A 22361-nucleotide genomic window follows, 5' to 3' on the forward strand; every position below is an offset into this window, starting at 1 on the left:
AACGTTAAGGGCGATTGAGAGAAAAAGTGCATTTGGAAGTTAATGTTCCCTAATTTGCCTGGAATGAGTCACTTCTCTGCCATAGATTGCCGTGTGATATTGTACGTCTTATTAGTTAATGCACAGTATGTACGTACATAAAGATAAAGATGTCCTTTAATAGTCCCTCAATGGGGAAATTTGCAAGCGAGTAGTTAAGCGCTACATTTACTCCATTATATTTCCTCAAGTAACTTTGGGGATGACCTAATTGATGGGTTACTTTTAATGCAACATACTTTTTATAATTGAGTCAATGGGCCCTATTTTTATAAACAGGCGTAAAGCTGGTGGAGGTGGGGGGGGGATCCCACGCGAAGGCACTGTCGTGAGAAAAAAGACGGTTTCCATGCACGGTCACATGCACGGTTGACATCAACCTCGCGGGGAGATCTTACAATTTACCTGTAAAAATGCATTTTGCATGCGCCAACGTTATCCACAATTCCCACAATATCAAGCATGACAGGGCAGCCGCTTCGATCCATCCCAGCATGGTGCAAAATGGTGCAAACTCCCATACGCACAATGTAAGAACACAATTCTATGTGTGCAAAGTCTCGGAAGATACCAAAAGCCAGAAAACTCTACCCATGTGCACAGTTAGACTGCGCTTTGCACTAGACTTGCGTTGTGCATGAAAATAAGGCCCCATATGTTAAGAAGAAATTGTATTTTTACTCCATTACATTGGGTTTCATTGCGTTTGGTATTTTTGCAACTTTGTTTCTTTTTTAGAGGGGTCTGCGAGACTTCCTGCTCAGGATCTGTTCACCAATCAAATGTAATCATTGGTGACATTAGATGAAATTTCACTAATCAGACAGAGACAAGCAGTCACATAACCGGACGGAATGTTTGCGGCCTTCACAAAGTGATTTTTTTTCTGGGAAAAATGGTCAAAGAATTGGAGGATACACCAGCATGTGACAAAGTTTCAAGAAGAATACCAATGGCCTCACATTACGCCAATGTTTAAGTTAGATTTAAGTGTACGAAAAACAACAGCTTGAATAATAATTAACTGTCATCTGTGTCTGGCCAAACATGGAAATTTCTGCTTACAAAAGCTCGGCATCTGCGAAACTGTCAAATGTGCATCTTTCAGAGTACATGGTGTAGGCAAGGCAAGTCAAGGCAGTATTTTTATACAGCACATTTCATACACAAGGCAAATAATTGTGCTTCACACAAACAAAGACACAGAACCTGAAAGCATTTACAAACACAACAGTGAACATCATTCGGAAGCAAAACAGAAGGCCAGGCCAGGGGTTCGCCAACTTCGTTCCTCGAGGCCCCCCATCCTGCATAGATGTCAATTAGATGTCTCCCTCCTCCAACACACCTGATTCAAATGATCAGAATTGTTCATATGAGCTGAACATTTGGAGTGTGTTGGAGGTGAAATATCTAATACATGCAGGATGGGCGCCCCTCGAGGAACGAAGTTGGTGACCCTTGCTGTAGCTCTCACACCGACTAAAAAAAGCCTTGACTATCAATAAACTTGGTCAACGGGAAGATTCTTCGCTCAGGTGAATAAAGCAAATATTTCTTCGGGTTAGCACTATGCGTGTATTGTTGATTTTAATGTCCAGATCACGGCATATTCCACTTTCCTGGTATGGAGATAACTCTATTTTGATGAATAAATTCTCTGAAGCATTATTGATATTTTTTTTCTGTCAAGACAGGAGGATCCACCCCAACAAGCTGAAGAAGTACGCTGACTTAAAGTGACTATGCGGCCACGATGGCCACTTTCACTTTTAGAGGTGGGCTCGTAAGTTTTAGAAAAAAATTTATATAGTAAAATTTAAACTGTGCATAGTGGTACACGGGAGTGATTTTGCCAGCTAAAACAAGAAATTGGAGTAAGCCTGGCTTAAAAAGTGATCAGTAAGAATGACAACTGTGTCAGTGTCAGCATCATCACTCATTTAGGTCTATTAACTTCAGCCCAACAACTTCAGCCAAGCCAAGCCTGTCAGCCTGGCCAGCGCCGTACAATAGCATCAGCATAATTCAGTCGGAATTTTAGCAACCTTAATTAGCGATTGAATTAGCAAACAATCTGGAAAACGAGCCAATACGCAGCAACATGTTGCCAGGAACAAATTTTAAATAAAAGCATGCCGTGGTGATTTGGTCACTAAGGTTTATTTTGAAGTTATCCTACTTATCATGTTGGAGACATGTTACTGTCATATATATATTTATGAATGATTGTTTCTGCTGTTAGCTTGACTTCTTCCTGACATCCATCCATCCATTATCAAAACCGTTTCTCCTCACAAGGGTACTTGGGGCGGAAAAAATGCTTTAGCATTTTTTTTAACCGAGATACTCAAATTACTTGAGGACCTCTTCCAGCCCTAATATACTATACATGAACAAAACATATGTGAAGTGTTTAGTATACAAAAAAAAATGGTATTGGTTATCGTATCAGTTCAGAAAAGCACAACGTTTTAAAGGTTATTGGTATTGCACTACTTAAAACATGTATAATATATTTAGAAATAAATCTGTACATTCTTGTTACAAGGTCTTTGAAGTGCCTCAGATTCACCCCAAACAAGTTCAGTTGTTACATATTATTTTCATGCCTTTTTAATTTTTTTAATTATTTATTTTTTCGAGCAGAGGCCTGAACATTTTGAACTGTACATAATTTGTAGTTCATAATCAATGTGCATAAATTATAACAAAAGTCTGGAATGCTAAAGAAAAATACAAGTTTACTTTTAATAACAAAAGGAAGACAAAGTGCAAAGACTCAAACAGTTTCATTGTGTTGAAAATAAAAGTAAAATAGCCGAGAGGAAAGTTCAAAATACTTTCATTGTTCTCCTGTCAGTGTGAGGGACAGCAGAAAGAGTGAGGAACAGACAATATTTATCTTGTATGCCCTTTTCTTCAGACAAACACAATTTTAATGTATTCCGGCTATTGTGAGGAGCTCTCGGAGATGGATAGCTGGATGAGTCTGTTTGGTGATATGTAACTGCTACATAGGCTAGTCGCTCATGCATTTCCCCTGCCTGTAATCTTAAGCGGCACCTATAATTCAGGCGGATGACAAACAGTGATGTTTTATGCCATTTGAATTGTCGCTTGCTGTTGGGTTTTTCCCCGTCAGCATTGTTCTTAAAAGCGCCTCCATGGGAAACTGGGAAAAGTCAAACAGCTGACGAGATGTCACCTCATGAACTCTCTCCTCGGTTTCACACACTTGCAAACCCGCCACGTCTGCGATCCGACACAATTCTCCCTCTCATTCTCTTTTTTTCCTTCTTGCACACACAGGCACACACTCACACACACACACTGAGAAAATTCTAAGAGTCCCTCTCTGACTGCTTGTCAAGCTCAAAGTCACAAAACAGGCCACAAGCTACAAAAGCTACAGTTGCTGTTGTGTTTCATGGCTGCTGACTCTTGATCATATCACGTCAAATACCAATGCCATATGATGGCCTCTCATGTCACGGCAAATGTGAGCAATTTCTTTGCCATGGAAACATGTTTTCCTCACCTTCCACGTTGCCTTAAGCAGAACATGTGCAAAGAAACATCTTTTGAACAGTCACTTCCCTGTAGTCAAACCTGCTCACTATGCACACCCGTACCTGGGCCTCTACGTGCCTGTTGGGACTGGTCATGTGTATGACCGGAGGACTGTGCACGGCCGGGGTCATGTAGATACACATTATACACTCACACATGTTCTTGCACGAGCACTGACTCGACAGTATGTACCCACTAGGCCTGGGCGATAAACCGAAAATTTACCGTTACCGAAATGTATTACAATGACCGACATAATTTTGCCCATGTCGGTAAATTCGGTGTCTAAAAAAAAAAGAAAAAGAAAGGTTTTCTGTCTGCGGCGATGTTCATGCCTCTTTAAGACGGCTACAGCGCATGTAGTCACGTGACTCATGCGCTGTCGAAGAATGTAAACGGAAAACACGTTCGTAGCTGGCGATTCAAATCCTGAAGCGGCTGACACGGCTGCAGACGAAATAACATTAGTTGAGATTGTTCCTGTCGCGCTTGTCCCGAAAAGAAATTCGACATCTGTCGTTTGGAAATGTTTTGGGTTCCATAAAGACGATGTTTGAGCAAAAGAACATGAACTACACAGTGCGTTGTAAGCACCTGAAACAGCGCGTCCAAACTTTTCTTTTTCACCTCCCACAACACAACCATGCTGTTGACTTGGAGCTTGTGCTAAAAGTTCAAAGTTAGAAGCAAGGTTGGACAAGTGACAACAGCCCACTAACGGAGGCGACACCATACGAGAGAACGTCTCAGTGGTGGACGCGATAGCCTAGCACATAGCTAAAGATAGAGCTCCTGAAGTTACAGTGGAGCGCACAGGATTTAAACGCCTCATGAACGTAGGCGACAAGAGGTACGAAAATATTTGTCGCAAACAGTACATCCCGATATGGACAACATTGGGACGGGAGCGGAGACATGTCGAGCATTTTGCATTCACATCCGACTTGTGGTCGAGTCGCAACATGGATCCCTGTTTGAGCCTGAATGTGCATTACATAGACGACAAGTGGCGAGACGGCATTTTCCTGATGAAGCACACTTGTTTATTTGGCATTGGCATTCCATTGACATTTTTTTCATTTTATTTAGCATTTTGTTTACAGGCGACTAGCTCCTTTGCACATGGCATTATTTATATTGTTTACAAGATACCTTTACACAAATCTAGGCCTTTGCAAATGGCATTACTGCATCTCGGCACAATATATTTGCAGAAACAGATTTTGTGAGAGGTACCCTTTTTCTCCTGTTCTTTGTGACATTGTTCAAGTCATGCAAAGCAAGCTATTTGGAATGTTTATTCAAATGATTTTTGTACTTTTATTTTTCATTGAAAGTAATGTGTAGCAGTTGGTCAATAAAAAAAAGCAGTTAATATGCATTTCCTGCATTTATTTTGATTTTGGTCCTCAGGGGGAATTTATCGTGCATTTATCGATATTGAGGTAAAATTGCCCAATTTTTCGCGATATTGATTTTAGGTCATATCGCCAAACCCTAGTACCCACACATTCTTTGCCAATGCAACAGTAGCAACGCAAGAGAGAGGATGGGCCTCTAAAAGTGCAACTGACAGAGGCAATTACAGCTGGAACCGAAAAAAAAGCGGCTTCCTGACTCACACAGCACCACTGGATGGCTTTCAGATGGATTTGGTCGAATCTTGTACAAACACTGAGTCAATAATGAGGTAATGGCCGATCGTTGAGGAAGAACCATTCACAAGTTATTTGCTTGGGGCACTTTGCACCAGCGCCTGTCACCCAGCATAACAAGGGCACCCTGCCAGTGGGATCCATTTCCACAACTGCATGCAGGTGTCCTAAGCCCTTAATTACTCACTCCATTTTCCTTAATGCAAGCAGGCCTATGAGGGTGGAAAAGAAATTCCGCTGATGAAAAGCTGATAATTATCCCTGTAATGATTCAGAAAGCGATGAAATCAATGACAAATTTGTGTTCTGAGCAAATGTACAAGACATTAAATTCCTTTAGCACTTCGCTCGGGATATTTATGTCTATTGCTGGCTCTTTCATTATCATAAAACGTGTTTAATATTTCCTAGCCGTGTGAGAGGGCGGCCACGCCACGAGTGATTGAGCACGCAAGATTTAGTGTCTCTTTCCGCGTCTCCTTGTCTTTCTCCAGCTGTGTCCGCGTACTTCAGATCCGTCACACACAAGCCGGTTGATGGAGCAGTGAGGGGAGTTGGGGAGGAGGGAAGAGGGAGGGAAGGGAACGGGAGGAAGCAGTGAGGACACGGTGCCAACCAGAGAGGCCCACCGTGCCTCGGTCCCATCTCTCCAGCTGAGGGCTTTGATTCGCCTGATTGTCTCCAATATTGAGACACACAATAAACACAACACTTGGCGGACATTTGCAATTCTAATCAGTCCCTCTCAACCAGCCTGGACAACCCAGCTTCAGCCCTCTGGGATATCACTCATCTGACTGCAAAATAATGACACAATCATCGCCATGGCTACGCTCCTTTTGCATCCCATGAGCAGCCACACAGAGAGGATATTAATACACAAGACTTCTCTGAGGACTAAATGCGAGAGACGAAGAGATTAGCTCGGCTCCCAGGTTAATGAATGTGCCATGCCGGCAAGTACTCTAGGCTAGCATTTGGGGAAAGTTCACACACTGCCCCCCCTTCACACAAATTCACTGGCAGGTCCCCACCTGCCCGTACGAGGCGTGCAGAAACTTGATTTCGATAAACAATTTCCCGTCAACATGAGATTCCAGCTAAGTGTTTAGATTGTGAGGAAGCAAGCTGTCGACTTGTGACACTACTATCTGATTTAAATGTGACGATGCAGGCTTCGATATGATCGTTATCTGCCATGAAAGGCGGACTTGTGAAATTGTTTGATTTTCAGATTCAAAATCATTGCAAGTGGTTTTATCTTTGGCAAAACAGCCCTTAAAAGTCATAAAAGCCCATCTGCAGGCGTTTACGGGAATGTTTTCATTTACTTGACAACATGATGGGAATGGATGTTCACGCGTAAATGAGAGCAAAGTGACATGCAATCATCCCAGTTTTAGTAGCCTGGATGTATTTGCTTTAACAGACACTCAGAAGATGGGAAATTCAAATGTATTTCAGAAAATAACTGGCACGTCTTATGAAACTGGCTATTTGACTTGCAAATCATTGCGATGATTCATAACACTGACTGTCTGCCCTCATTTTCGAGCAAATACCTGCGCGTGCATGAGTGTGTGCGTGCGTGCATGGCCGTGTGAATGACAGCCTGTCAGTAAAAGAGACGTTATTATCTGTGTGATGTGTGTGTGAGTGGTGAGCAGGTGCAGGGTCACATCACTCGTGGCGAGCTGACATGTGGACAGGAAACATTACTTTCTGATTTCCCTCTAGAGGGGAAACGCTCTTGTCACAATGTGCAGTACTGCTGTTCAACCTCTTCTGAAAGGTTATTCCAATATGTGCAGCAGCTAAGTGTGTCCGTGTGCAGGTGAGAGCGCCACCCATGACAGTCACGTATCTAAAACCCTTTTTAACAGAGACCATTGCTTTAAAACAATGTGATGACATTTTTTTTTTTTTGCTTTGTTCTGGCCTTGAAGAGAAGAGTTCTGGTAAACCTCCCCCTTCCCCGTCCTTAGCCTTTGACTTTTTCTGTGTAACAACAATACGAGGGGTTTAGTTCAGTGTCCTGCGGTCGATCTGAGCGTACACTGATAAGAGAAGCTGATGGATAGGTTTAATCAGCCGAGCCCAGGGATCAAGACCGTGGGACAGATCAATCAAATGCTCTGTGCTTTATAATAGAAGCGGCTTTTATCACACTCGCAGGCGTATTTGCCCGCTATTTTTTATTGTGGGACGGGACCTATTTTCCTAGAGAGAGCCAACTATACAAATACAGGAAGCATCATGTTAAAATCTTTAAATGTGAGGCTAATAAAACACACAAAAGAAATAAACGTGCCATCGTGACATGATTAAAAAAGAAAGAATTAATTCCACAAACCAGATGAAACAAATCTGCATAAGAAAGATAGCCAGACAGTGTTCTAACTAGGACGCTGTTTTAATACAGAGCTGCCTTGGGTGTCTTAAAAGAAGCCTCTTATCAGACAATTTGAGTGACAGGTCTATTTTCTGTTTACTCGCAACTCGTGATAGTATAAGACAGTTACACGTGTCCGACCCAATGCCAGACAAATTCTAGTTGATCTTTCTTGCCTCCCTTAGATGGGAGATCTTATCCCAGCAGACATGCATAAGTTGTCAGTGGGTTTCTAGAGGCCTTATTGAACACCATATTGACTTGATGCAATCACATAGACGCACATCATTAGGCTCATTAACAGTGAATGCAAAAGGGGGCGGATGGCCTGACTGCTGTAGTCTGATAAGACTCAGCAGGCAAGATGCAGGCTGTCAGTATTAAATTGAAATGTGTGTACGTGTTAATAAATAGCTTGTTTGACATGACGCTATTTGCATTCACACCATCCGTTTGCGCTACGATAGTCGGGCGGATTGTGGCCTCGTAAAGACGCTCCATGTGTTGTTTTAGGAAGCCATTACAAACTGGGCCGTCTCCATTACAAGGGCTATCTGATCGTTATTACCACCATCTGTAGCGCGCACTCAAATGTTAATCTCTGCGAGCCAACCACAGCTGACTCCGGAGCAAGCGCTCACATCCAAGCCACCTTTCGCTGTGCTATGAGTACGCGTGTACATCCGAATGTGACACAGCAGCTGTTCCGTTGTCACATTGCAGCTTTCGGGTCAAACATGTTTACTCTCGGTAGAGCGGAGGGTACAATCTTGAAGTGGTCGAACCCCGACACCCGTACGGCACAATCTTGCCGCCAGGAATGCTCACTCCCTTCAAAGGCTCATCACAGGGACGCAAGCCTAATGCCGAGGGAAGGCCGCTTAAAGCCTCAGCCAGATATGCTGCTTTGAAGCGACTGCTGCAGTCCCTCCAATAGAAGAGAAATGATTTCCCTTCCTGCTGCCATTTCATTGTGCAAAGGGCGCACCATTCAGCTCCACTTGGTGGCCACATGTGGGCCGTCTCCAAGAATCACAGCACTCTATTCCAGAGAAGAACAGCGGTAGGATATGAGAATGAAAACATACAAAGTTTTGACAATTTCAAAAATGATCATGCGCACACAAAGTCTTGACACGCTTGAGGTGCAACAATCGGGCATACATAAATAAATGAGAAAATGCAGCAGAGGGAGTAACAAAAAGCAGCAACATGGGCCAGGCCCAGCGTGCATGAAGAGAACATCTGCAGAGAAACGCTTTCATCTCCAAGACAGAGGAGGGGAGCAGAGGAGTGATGTGACGATGCGGCCTGTCATGTTTCACAGTGGGAGACAGATGAGCAGAAGAGTTAAAAGTTTTCAGTGTGGCAGAAGATGAGACTGCAAGGAGAACACCAAATAATAGGAAACCAATTTGATATCAAAGTGTGCATTACTATCACAGTTGAGTCAGTCCAAGTCCGAGCATCAACTTTGGATGTAAATCCTGTGCGTGGGTGTGAAGATTGAAGATATTGTGTTTGCTTTAGCGGGCCTGCTCTGCTATTTCCAATATAGGCGCGATGAGAGGCTTCCATGGCTGTGCACATCATGGGGGAGAATAAACACCCATTTAATGGGAAGCACATGTGTAAGAGATGAAGCAGCCTTCTTTCATATGAATAGGATGAAATATAGACATGTGGCCCACTGCGCAGCAATCACCGCCGTAAGAACTTGGCGTGGGAGGTGGGAGGGTGTGGGTGGAGGGTGGTATGGGGGGCATCAGACCCCCGACATGCTCTCTCACTCAACACACACAGCTGCCAATATGGTCATTCTGGAGGGGATTCATGAGGAGGCCAGTGTCTGACAGTGACATCTCCATTCACTCTTGAATTCTTCGTCGCGCCTCTAAACATGCGAGGACACACACACACGCGCACACACATACCCACACACAAAATGCTAAAGGCCATGAGAGGAAGCACAGCACAGGGACGCAAAAAAAAAAAAAAGAAAGAAAGAAAGTAAAACATTTTCCCCGCCGTAGGTCTCTGTGGGATTTAGCATGGCATTATGTGAAGATTAGACTTTTGAGTGCTCAGCTATCTGATGTCATTGTTGGTTTTACGTTGTCTGGAAGGCTTGTGGAACTCAGACCTCATGGCAGGCCCATTTCTCTATAAACAAAACGCTACGGGTTGTCGTTGTGATTGATAGCAGGTTCCTATTGTATCTGTCTGGTATGGTTGTATTGTAAGACGAATTAGTGGGACAAAACTCACGGAAAAACGTTCTCCATCTGACTCCATCAATCAAGTCAGCAATCAAAATAATTCAATTAAGAGACTTAAATCCTGCTGGCTTGCGAGTCCCTGCTCCAACAGGCCAGAGACAAACTCAATTTACTGACAATCCATACATGATAGCATTAACTCCACTTTAAGGCTCAAATGTTTTTCCATTACTTACATTTTCTAAATATCCCGGGACATCCAAAGGAAATAGCTGAATTATACTGTTTACTTAGGGAGGCAACAATTCAAGGGATAAAGTAAACAAGAACAACTTTAATGAAATTGCAGACAGGCAGCCTGGACGGCTAAACTAATTTACAAGTTCTTATTTGCAAAACATAAGGAACTGGAGAGATGCTTCTCATAGATCTGCCAAATGGGCGTACATCACAGATGTGTGCTCGTGGGGAGACTTCGAAGAGGAGATTGCTGAATATGTGTGTAATTGTCTTTCTCCGCCGTTTCCGAGGTGTGAAAGAGAATGCGGCCTTGCGCTGTGGTGTCCTGGGGAGCGCCGATTGAAGCGTCAGTCACAGCTGCCACACAGGGCCCCGGCACGCAGCAAATCCCAGGACCGGCCCACGCGGGAAGAGGGGCCGGTCCGAGCCCGGGCCTGGGAGCGGCAGGAGCCCCAGAGGCCTTTTCTTCCCGCTCCTCACTAACACAAGGGGGAGCGGCTTCATGCTGGGAGTTTGCTTAGAAAAGGCTGAGCCAAGACTTGGCAGAATGGGTTAACGGACGCATGCAGATACACACACACACCTCCGCACACACACACACACACGCACACACACAAAGTCAACTAACTCAAAGGCTTTTGGGGTTTTGCCAGTAAGCACGGTGGAGGAAAAGGACAAATATGAACTCAACTATAAATTTGGGAAGCATTTCTAACTACACACAGACACACACTAGAGTGAGCGATCTTAGAGGGAGGGGTGTGGGGAGGACAGAGGGCACCAACGAAATTACTGGAGGAATGAGATTTTTTTTTTTTTTTTACTGGGGGCCCAGGGAGCCTAATGGTGTCTAAGTCTCGAGGATTATACACTGTGCCATTTCCATGCTCTCCCTAATAGTCTCCATGTTCTGCCTCTGTATGCCGTAGATGGATTATGATGCTTTATAATTAACATGACTGTGTGTGTTGGGGGAGATAGAGCAGGACTATCAGAGACCACCCATCTGCCATGCTGACACACTTTACTGGGGGGCTCCCTAGGGAAAAGTGGGCTCCTATACCATGCTATTCCATTACTTTATCATTCTATTATCTTACCACTCCATTCAATTACACTGTCACTCCATTAGTGTACTCATAACAGTGAACAAAGAGCTCCATGATGATCATTGATGAGATGCTCAGCGCTCATTTGGTGCGGCCATGATTCATTCAGTCTTGCAGTACTTACAGTCATATCTGAAGTCGAAGTACTTTGGGGCTAATTACTTTCTCTTTCTTTTCAACAGTGCGCAAGTACTGAAAAAAGTTCCATCAATTTCTTTACAGTGTATTCCTAAACCTAATGACCATGTGCACCATCTAATGACAACCAATACAACAGCTGCATTAAATATTTGGTCTTTACAAAGATACTAATGCTCAATGTTGTGCAATTAATTTTAATATATTATATATTCATTAGTTTGGTTGTACATATTCAGTATGCACTGGCTGCATGTATTTATTTACCTTGCTTATCTAAATGTTGGTGACACCTTTGTGATTAGTGTATATTGCGCTATTTTTAATTGAATATCATGAATATAGCATCATGTCTGTTTCTTGAATCATTTATGTTCTTCAGCGAGAGCAGGTTACATTACACACTCACCATATTCATGCGCACGAGCTAAATAAAATTATGTACATTTTAATCTGTATTCAGTTCAGTCATTTATAAACCTGCTGACAAAAAAATGTATCACATTTAAAGAAAAAAAAAACAGATAATTGTATATAAACTGATCATGCAAAGGAAACGAATTGAAATAACTCCCGAAAAGTATTACTGTACTTCATGTGATTTCTTTTTTATTCTTACAGTTTAGAGGAATTAAACCATTTATTTAACATATTAACATGCAAAGTGTATATTAAGACAACATTTTTAGCACATTGACCATTTTTTTTTTCACTTTTAATAACCCCACACGTGATGCAAAAAAATATTTAATGTGTGTTCCTTCTACCCTTATTGTGTATGGTGTAATTAGGATGACCAAAGGAGCACATCACAATATCTCCATCGACAATCAAACGTCTATCCTGTTTCTTTCCATGTTCTGCTCATCCTCATTTGGATTGCAGGTAATTGGAGCCAAACCCATCTGATTTCAGGAAAGAGGCAGGGTTCAGCACTGGCTGCCACTCAATCACAGGGCAAAAATAGATATAAATATAGACACTAATTTGTATTCACATTCAAACATATGGGAAATGTAACCACTTCGATTAACCTAAGAAGCTTGTTTGGAGAAAAGCCATGCAAGCATGGCAGGAACATGCTAACACTGCACAGAGATGTTCCAAAAGTGATTCAAACAGGGAACTCCTGACTGTGGGGCAGACTTACTAAGACAACGCGCTGACGAATCAAGAGTCTTATCCCTAAAACCAGAAGTCGGGTGTCGTGCTGGAATGACCTGAGAATCCAGTCTGCCGTAAAATCTTTTTTTTTTACTTGGTGGGAAGGAGGGTGCAAATAAAATACATACACACACACATACCATGATTTTTTTTTTTTTTTAAATCACAAAAATTGAACATTTACCATTGTTGGTCACACTTGTTTTCGTTACAGATCAGCGAGAGAGCGAGAGAAGAAAAAGCTCGACACACCCACACTTACTGCCACCCAGCAATTGTGCCTTTGCTGACCTTGGTTAAAAAGGGAGGAATTGGGTTAAAAAAACACACACAATTGTGTTCATAGAGTGGCTTTAGTTAAATACCGTATTTTCCGCAGTCTAAATCGCTACTTTTGCCACGCTTTGAACCATGCCGCTTTAAATCTGACATGGTTCATTTATGAATTTTTACTGATGAGATTCAAACTGTCAATAGATTTACCCATAGTCTCATCACATCTGACGCGTTACAGTGGACCTTTGAAACTGCGGCAAGTCCGTTCGCTTACAGCATAATAATCAGGCATGTGCAGTTGGAGTGCGCACGCGAGCTGCCTGAAATGCAAACGACAACATGGGCAGCTGTGTAAGAACGAATATAGAGGATATAATAAGAGCAAAAAGAAGCATCTTGAGTTTAAAGAGGACAGGGAACGAGTGCCGTAAATACAGCCATCTCTGCAGTGCGATGTTTGTTTGGTGAACGATTCCCACCAACGCTGGCAATTGACGACAAGCGCTCATGGCTAGCGACAAAAGACGGCATATTTGGCCATGAAGTGACATACCCTGCGTCGCCAGAACGTGCAACAAACGGCTTTCAAAAAGCTCAGGTGCCACAGACTAACGTCCACTGCTGCCTGATGAAGCTCATAAGCGAATTTGCTTTGTGTGACAGAGAAAGACTCGGGGAAGCCAGTCTGGAACTAGCAGCGTTCATTGTTCGGGGGTAAAAAATGTCTACCCGTGTTTCATAAATGTATGTAGAAGTTTTTTTAAAAATACATCTGTTTGAACTCATTCTTTGCAAATGTCGCATGTTATGGCGTGGAGACCAACGGCTATGAATATGAAGCAGCCAATGTGTGCACAAATGTGTTTTTACGGCTCAATGTAGTTGTTTCGGGTTTTATTCGGGTGTGTTTTGTAGCCCGGAGGTTGTTATGTCCCTGTGGTCATTTTAAGCACATTTCTTTGAGTTCTCGCATACATGCAAATTAATTTGGTTGGTGCAGTTTATAGTTTCAAATGAATTAAATCTTAATGAGTAAATCAGATATTCCGTGTACTTAGAAAATGAAATTACTCATTTTTTAGTAAGTATTCACAATAAAATTTGTGGTTTATCTGTGATTTTTGTTTATTTTAATTGCAGCAATATTTTGATTGTACTGATCTGCTACATTAGTTCACACAGTGGTTATATGAAAGTTTGATGTAAATTATACTTTACTAACTTTTTGCAAACGTATAATTCATTTGAGTGATTTACCAGCAACCAAGACAACTTTCTCATTATTTAATATTTTGCAGCATGTGTGGGAAAAATCTGCCTTGAAATCCTTTAAATCAGTCATGTAGAGCATCCATTTCAACATACGACGCCTACACTTGAAAAAGAGCTACAATGTTTGCAAAGGTTAGAAAGCACTTTCCCATTGCAGTGATTCATTTCTGAGAAGAGCCATGCAAGTTAACAAATTGTCCTTCCAATGCTTCCTCGCTGGTCGCTGTAGTTCCCCTTCCCCCGCGTCCAAGAACAGTGAATGCCAGCGTCCCCACAAAAGTTTTTGTGGTGCCAAAAACCAGAGGAAAACACATCCGTCCCCGCCTGCATGCCAATGACAAGTCATGACATCTTCAAGGATGTGCAGTGCGGCTGGCTATGAAGGTTGCCGGTCGCTTTGCCCGGCACTTTGGGCCCGTTTCTGATGAGGTCTGCCTCGGCTGCACAGTGGGGCTGTCTGAGAGAGTCGATGAAGTCAGTCCGAACGTGGAGGTTACGAGTTCTCCAGCGGTAGCCGCAAGGGTAATGGTTTTAGAGATGGCTGTCACACAGATCCGTTCCACTGTCCAACACCAGCGCTGATCTCCTGCAATCCAAAGCCGCTCGCTTTTCAATCGCTCAACTTCTCTCCCCGTGTCCCCCTGCTTCTTTATTCGCTCGCCTTCCACCTCGCGCTGACACATGGAAGTAATCTGGGAGCTGTACGCTGGACTGAAAGGATGTGTGGTTGATCCCAGCGCTGTGTTTTGACGCTCTATATTAGCTTCCTTTCCTCTGCTGCTTAATCCCCTTCATTTTCATCCACTCTTATGTAAAATAACTAAAATGGCAAACAAAAGCCGACTTTGCGCATTCAACTTTCTCCCTACTTCCTGTAACTCTGCATACCAACATTTTCAATTAATTCAGCCCAAGCGCAGACGAGGAGTCAGAAATGTTGAAGGAAGATTTTCCCGGGGCCGTGCCGGCGCTTGGCAATGCCGAGGCTGAAGGGAACTTCCTCCCACTCGCTGCCAGCCAGGAGCCAGGCTTCTGTCTAATGAAGGCCGCTTGCTAACAGCCTGTAAGGCAGCCTCTGTTGAGCCACTCCACACTCTTCCTCAACACTTTCACAGGGGCACACTGGCACACTCCTCACACTTCCTTAATGTTCCACTGTGGCTGAACAAAGAACAATAGCACGGTGACATTCTCAAGCACTCGTTTGCTGCCTGCCATAAGCTTACACTTGACCCTTTCACATGCAGCCTTCATGTTTTTGAGCAAGAGTGTGAACTTGCACAGTAGCAGAAATTGTACTGACTTTGGTCGTTCCAAGTGGCCCTCATAGTGCAGTAAAATCAAATTGGCAGTTTTTTTTATGGTAATTATAGCTTCTCAATAATGTGCTGGATTGTCAAGAGTTGAGGTGTAGTTTTATGTGCGAAATTCAACAGTCAACTGAGAAAGTGCTCTATCAGCACTTGGAGTTTCTATAATGGTCATTTAGAGGACTCTAAGTTGTCGTTATGTTTTTGGTGTTATTACGGTATTCCTAATGTTTAAGACATGCGTTGATTTAAAATCAACCACACTGAAAATAACGGCTGTCATCAAACTCAATAAGAAGAATTTTATTTTACAATGAACAAAAAAATGCATAAAAGGTCTTGTGGCATTACCTTAAAAGTTGGTGCTCGATTAGTTCATTTGTTTTATTTTTAATCTTAAATTAAAAATGTGTAGTTTATTTTTAGTTTTATGTAGTTTAGTATGTAGTTTAATAATATTTCCCGTTTTGAATTAATACTAATCTCAGATGTGTGAGTGAATATGTCTTTTTTTAAACACACTTTCCTTTGGCCCAATTTGTTTAAAAAAAAAATCAGATTGCTGCAGCTGCAAGAGCCATATGAACAGGGAATAAGTTAAAAGACAAACAATGCAACACAGTCTGGTGACTAACCTACTGTAATATTTTTTTTTTTCTGTTTGAAGAAAAAAAGCAAAATCATGAATGACTTCAGTATTGGCTCCTGATCATTTCAATTAATGTTCTGTCCATCCAGTAATTATTATACGATGAATCATGCCAGTAGAGGCCTGTCTTTCCGAGTCATTTATTACATTCAGCTGTTGTTCCAGTTGTGAATCAATCCTATAATATGTCTTCAAAGAAATCCAACTGTAGCTCATGTCACGTCGGCCGGGAGGGAACACATGGAGCATACACAGTGGATAAGAGAAAAAAAGAAACTCAAATGAGTTGCAAATGCAACTCATTTCACAGAACAGAGCTGAGCTGGGCAGTGAATGTGCAACTGCTTGAATCAACAGAAATGATTCATCAATAGCACAGAAAATCAGTATGATCAGTTTTCAGTGATACAGCAGCCAAACCGCCAGCGGATAAAGTGACTCCATCTGGATTGAAACCATGAGGGAAAAGAAAACATTTTTTTCCCCGAAATATCCCAAGGAGCTGCTACTCCTTTTCTGGGCCCAGGTGTGTGTGTCGTTACGCGGCCCTGAAACAACAGACATGTCGACACAGAAGTGCACGCACATAAAAGCAAATGCAGCTGTCGTCGTACTGAGACACAGGGTGTCTTTACAGCAGTGCGCACCAGTTGCTTTGCAAAAGTATTTCTTCTTGGTTGGAGCCGCTCTCCAGCTCTCGGAATGGGGCGCTCAGGCTCTAAGTCCCCTCCGCATGTAATAAGATCTCTATCAGAGGGAAACACAATCAGAGAGTAAAGAGTGAAGGGGCACTAAGGTGCATATCGCAGGGATAAAGGGGGCAAGCAGGCCTCTGACCCTCTCAGCAGTGACCCACACGGCAGCCAGCAGCAGAGGGGAGCGCTCCATGCAACGAACCAAATCCTGTTGCTGGGCTTGCGCTCGTTCTGCTTCTTGTTCAACAGGTTGAGGCAGTTTCGGGTTTAGCAAGCACACAGCGGCGTTTGAATATTGATGAGCTCAAGTCAAAAATTTCCTGGTGTGGCTTGAAACATTTTGTTTTGCTTATCGAAGGTGTTGATTAAAAAAAAAAAAAAAAAAAAAAAGATAAGCCACAGATGTTTTTTGTTTTTTTAGAATAATTGATCAGTGTAAAAAAAAAATCTTCCTTTACCCTATCAAGCTAATTGGGGATGAAAAATTTGAACTTTAAATAGAATTCTTATCTGAAAAGAAAGCCTGTTTTTTACCTTCAAAGTGCAACAACTGCTTTCAAAACGCTCTTCTCTCCTTTAATAAGATGTTACAGACGAGTGCTAATCAAATCCATATTCGTCATGAAATTTAGTGAAGCATTAAGCATGCACCAAATCAAAGCAGTCAACTGTTTTAAAGTGAGTCTGCCAGCTAAGGTCGATAGACAGCAACGACACAAAAGAAGAGAAACATAGCAAAAGAGGCTATTGTTGACCTTTCTCAAACACAAAAAAACCCTCTTGTGCTTTTTCATTTTGTGGCCTTCAAATGCAAGTCAGAGGCCAAAAAAATGCGTTTCCAAGCCTCAGCAAAATGTAAGTTCAACATCAGTGCACCAGACTGCTGGCCAGCCTACAGCCGTTGTCTTGCTTTATTATTTCAGAGGTGTGCAAAAATGTTTCCCAGCCTCTCCCATCGTGCTGTTTGCCTCCTGAGCTGCGGCAAACAGGCCGCCATGACTGCGGGTCATGAGGTAAATATTAGCTAGGGAGGGTTGGACTAGAGGACGTGCGGGAGCCACTCGGAGCAACCTTGTCAGATTATCATTAAATTGGCATCACTGCTGCATTCCTGGGCCTACTCTGTGCGTGTGTGTGCGTGTGTGTGTGCGTGTATCCATAGGTGCATGTGCCGGGGTGTGTGTGTGTGGGGGTGTGTGTGTGTGTGTATTGGTGCATGGGTTTTTGCCATACCGACAGGACGTGATCAGTCATAACAAAGTGACATTTTCTGGAGTAATCCCACTCAGCTAAATGAGAGCTAATCCGATTTGCGCTGATCAAATGTTACTTTTTTTTTTTTTTTTTTTTAACCTGCCAAGGTGTTGAAGCATCGAACCACCTTCTGCACAGCCTCTCCTTCATTTTGGCCCAAATTAAATATCAACTATTCATCCTCAAGTAGGGAAGACTGTTTTATAAAATCTATATAGCGTATTAACTATGAAGGATTTAGTATGTCAAAAAACTATGAAATTATTTTTTTCTATTCAGTTGTTTTTATGGGATGGGAAGAATTTGATCTGAATGTTGTGAATTCTTGTTTCAATGCCAGTGTTGAGTTGAGCAAAAGAATGATCCCGAGAGGAGTCGTGCCATACGTCGAGCTTAATTTTTCATAGCAGACGTCACGTTGGGCTTCTTTTGATTACAGTCTAGTTGACGCTGTGGCAACAGCGCCCCCACTGGTTTGGAGCAAAAACGCCACTTCATTTTGCCTCATTTACTTCAAGGTGTGATTAATTCAAAAACAATTCCACAGAATAAACTGAATTTTTAATGACCAGCTAATGGATTACCGTCTCTACTCTAAGTAAAAGTTTGTTTGACTTTTTCCCACAATGCATTTTTGTCATGATGTAGCTTTGCTATTCAAACACTCTGGAAAGAAATCAATTAAGCAGACTAGCAGTTATTGATAAGATAGGCGCCAGAGTTCTAGCACATTAAAATCTATAACTAATGGCGCACCAGCAGGGACGTGAACATAAACGCAGACACACACCTAAATAAAAATAACAGAGCCAGCCCTCCTGCTTTCCTATACTTAGGCTCATAACTCATGGCCTACGGGGAAGTGCTGGTATTGTTATATTTGGTGTGTATATGTGGTACAGTGTGCAAGCAGAGGGTTGCTTTAATTTATTAGCCGAGACAGCAGTTCTCCCCAAACTGAGAACACAAAGTAAGACATCATAAATCGAGATAAGTCACCTGATAGTGTACTGTACTGTACATTGCTGTTATCACAGTGGAGCGAAATAGGCACTGACTCAGATGGATTTATTAGAAAAAGCAAACAATACTGATTACTGTACAAGTATTCCTTTTTTTTTATTGGCCGTCAGACAGCGCTGCTGACGGATATGTTTCAGGAGAAAAACAGGTTTGTCTGTTGTTATTGCCGAGCCTGCAAACGGCAAGATAATTGTCTATTGTTTTCAAAGCACACAGCGGCAGGATAATTAGATTGGGGGAGAACACTTTGCCGAGCGCCTTATTGTTCCACTGTGAACTTTATGAAATATTCGGTCAGCATGGGGAATTGACGCGGAGCAGAGTGGAGAAACAGATGGAAGAATAATCTTTGACTCCCTAAAGCAGCGTGGCAACTTTTGAAGAAATTCCCTTCAGGTGACAACAACAATAAATCAATAAATGTAATAAATGTCATATTGTTTTTTTATTTGTCTAGAACCCGCTGAGGGTGTTTTAATAAGTTTAACTTCAGTATCTGACGCCGATAATTGCTTCTGAAGGCATGGGCAATACAAAGCTGACGGGTCGTCGGCCTTTAGGGTTGACTCTGACCTCACGGACATTCTGTATACGTTCTGTACAAATATAAATACACCAATGAACACAACTAATATTCCTACCCACTGGCTACACAGTAAGCCCCTATGACATGTGACATTTAGGGGATACATCAATTCTGGCCTCGCTTGCTGCTGAAGGTCAGCTCTCCAGCTCCAAGAACACTGAGGCTATTTTTGTTTTTTGTTTCTTTTTACTAAATTTCCACACAAGGTGTGTGCAATTCAACACCACGCAAACATGGGAGTTGAGACTGAGTGGGTGATAATTGCTACCAGAATGTATTTTATTATAAGCAGTCTGGGCTCACACTGCTAGTTTTGATGAGAATAATGGGATATTTTCCCAGCAGCTTGCATCTGAGAACCTAACCCCTGATTTCCCTGATTTGATGAACAGAACATCAACCTGGATCCAAGTACAATTCAGATCCCAAGTGTTTAAAACACTTATTTCCCTGCTATCCGAAACCACGGCTTCACACATTTCTGTGGGTCAATGTTGGACGGGTGCAAAGCTGCATTCTCAGGAGCCAGTGTTCAGAACACCTGGATCCAAACTCGATTCATTTAGTTGGACCACACCTCTCGACTTGTACATTTGGTATATTACTTATAATCTAGATCCTGTTTGATTACAACAATTGAGAAAAATGGGAGCAAATGAGTGGAAAATTCTGAGATCCCGCACACAGTTTTGATTACAGCAAAAATGTTAATGTTAATGTAGCGTATAAAGGTGCATGTTACAATTTGTTATAATGAGCCATTTATCATGGTGCATTTAGTGGGGTATTGTTTATAGTGTGCAAGTGTGTAGCCGGTGGTTGCAATTAATCAACAATAAAAAATAAAAATAAAAAAAATATTTTAGTTTAGCCGTGAATAATTGCTGCATTTCACAGAACATTTAAAACAAGACTGCAGTTGGCAAGTTTTCTAATGTTTCGTCCAATAAGCACGCACCCAACGAGTGATAAAAATGCATGAAACAATAGACTTACTTGGTATTTTGTGAGCTCCAAATGATGGTCTCCAGAGATTTGGCTGAAAGTAGCACCGTCCTGCACGTCAAGATAAAGATCCAGAGGTAATACTTCCAACAAGCCAGTACTGCCATGCTGACAAATGTTCACACACACACTCAGAGTGCGAGCCGAGAAGGTTGGGACAGAAAGCCCTGCACGGCAGCGCGGAGTCGGACAGCCTTTACGAGAGTGTGGGCCGGTGGGAAGGTGAGCGTCGGTCAGTCGGGAGCATGTGAGCTCGCGATCACATTCATGTCCTTGTGGCCAACTTCGTGAGCTCTAGACCGGGCCCAGTGTCCTTGACTGAACCCTCGCTTTTGCTAGATGGCAAGTGTCTTGGATCGCCTGTGGCTGACGCGCAAGCGACAACCTTCTGGTCAAGAGAACCACACTAGAAAAAATGGCTTTTTAAAGGATGGAGGCGCACAGTCAGACAGCTTTGTCAAATCTCGCTCTCAGTCTGTCTACTGGAACCTGTCGCTGCCTCCGCATCTATCCATCAGTCACAAGTCCGGTTGGGGGTCCAAAAGCTCCAAGACATTCCAGGGTGCTCTTTCAATCCTCGCTATTCTTTGGGGAAATTAAGTGACTTTCTATTGTAAATATCCCTCCGGTCTCCAGGGGCAGCTCCGCGTGCGTTCCCGCCGGGTATGTGCTTCGACTCGGACACGCTCCTTGCCCCCCCCCCTCGAAAAAAAACAAAAACCCTTATTTCTGTACCTATGTGAATGGACAAGTCTAAAAAGCAAGGTGAAGTCAGCTCTTTCAGTGAATCCCAATCCAGCCGCTTCCTTGCATGCCGGTGTATTTCTTTCGCCGTGTACAAATCGCACTCTCCGGCGGCTCCAGCCTGACTGTAACCCGAGCTGAAGCGAGCTGGGCTTTGGGGACCGCCCATCGCACACTCATGAGCCAATCACATCGCTCCATCCGAACTCGCGGGCAGGAAGCGATGGCATTTACGGGGTGGGAGGGGCAGGAGGTGGGGAGGGGCGAACCAATGTTTAATGGGCTCAGCTCCACACCCGCAATACCCACGCCACCGTCACCAGCTCATCGACCCAAATTCAAATGGACTTTGCTATGACTTTTCGTCATAGCGAAACCTCAGCGAATTGGATGACAGAACTTCCTGGTGGACTCTAAACCCTGGCCCCTATAAATTAAAAGTTGCCGGAATAACCCTTTTAACACTCACCCATAAACATATCTCCGGCGTTGACGCGGAAATAAATCTAACTGACTGACTATCATTTCTGTGTAAACAAAACATCTAAATCTGTATCACTTGGAGTGTTTCAAATGTTTCGAAGTGACTGTATAGAATTACAGTGGCAGTTATTCTGGTCCTGTCTTTCTCCTCTTTGAAGGGAATGGTGATTAATGGCCTCTTTGGATCTCTTTCGAGTTGCCCCCTTTCGGGATAATGAACTGCATGAGAACTTATCCTCCAGTGTTTAAAGACAATAGCGGGCCGGTAGCCTATAGTCACTGCAGGCCATTCATTCACTGAGGAAGAAATGCTTGACACATAATTGATCATGTCCATGTCTATGCCCCCTTTGTGAGTGTGGTGTGTGTGTGTTTAGTTTGGAAAGGCTTTCTGCTCATTTTTGACCAAGGTTGGCCAAGCAATGCTGCCCCCTAACGGGCGTGATGCTGGGGAGGAATATGAAGCGAGCATGCAGCTGTTAAGCAAGGTTTCCAAAACTTTATTCTGCCAAATGCACGTATTTTATTTTAGAAA

At 42.9% G+C, this 22361-nt stretch overlaps 1 protein-coding gene across 1 annotated transcript in view; it reads right to left on the reverse strand.

Annotated features, from left to right (window-relative positions):
• Positions 1 to 21485, reverse strand: part of efnb1 (ephrin-B1) — a 71640-nt gene extending 50155 nt beyond the window's left edge. The window contains exon 1 of the mRNA XM_088294446.1: positions 20591 to 21485. Within this exon, the coding sequence (XP_088150572.1) occupies positions 20591 to 20706 (116 nt within the window). The 5' untranslated portion in view covers positions 20707 to 21485. The remainder of the gene's footprint in view (positions 1 to 20590) is intronic.
• Between the last annotated feature and the right edge of the window lie 876 nt (positions 21486 to 22361).

Source organism: Idiotropiscis lumnitzeri, chromosome 4 (assembly GCF_059441095.1).
Source record: "Idiotropiscis lumnitzeri isolate Australia: NSW breed Sydney's pygmy pipehorse chromosome 4, RoL_Ilum_1.0, whole genome shotgun sequence".
NCBI classification, from domain to species: domain Eukaryota; kingdom Metazoa; phylum Chordata; class Actinopteri; order Syngnathiformes; family Syngnathidae; genus Idiotropiscis; species Idiotropiscis lumnitzeri.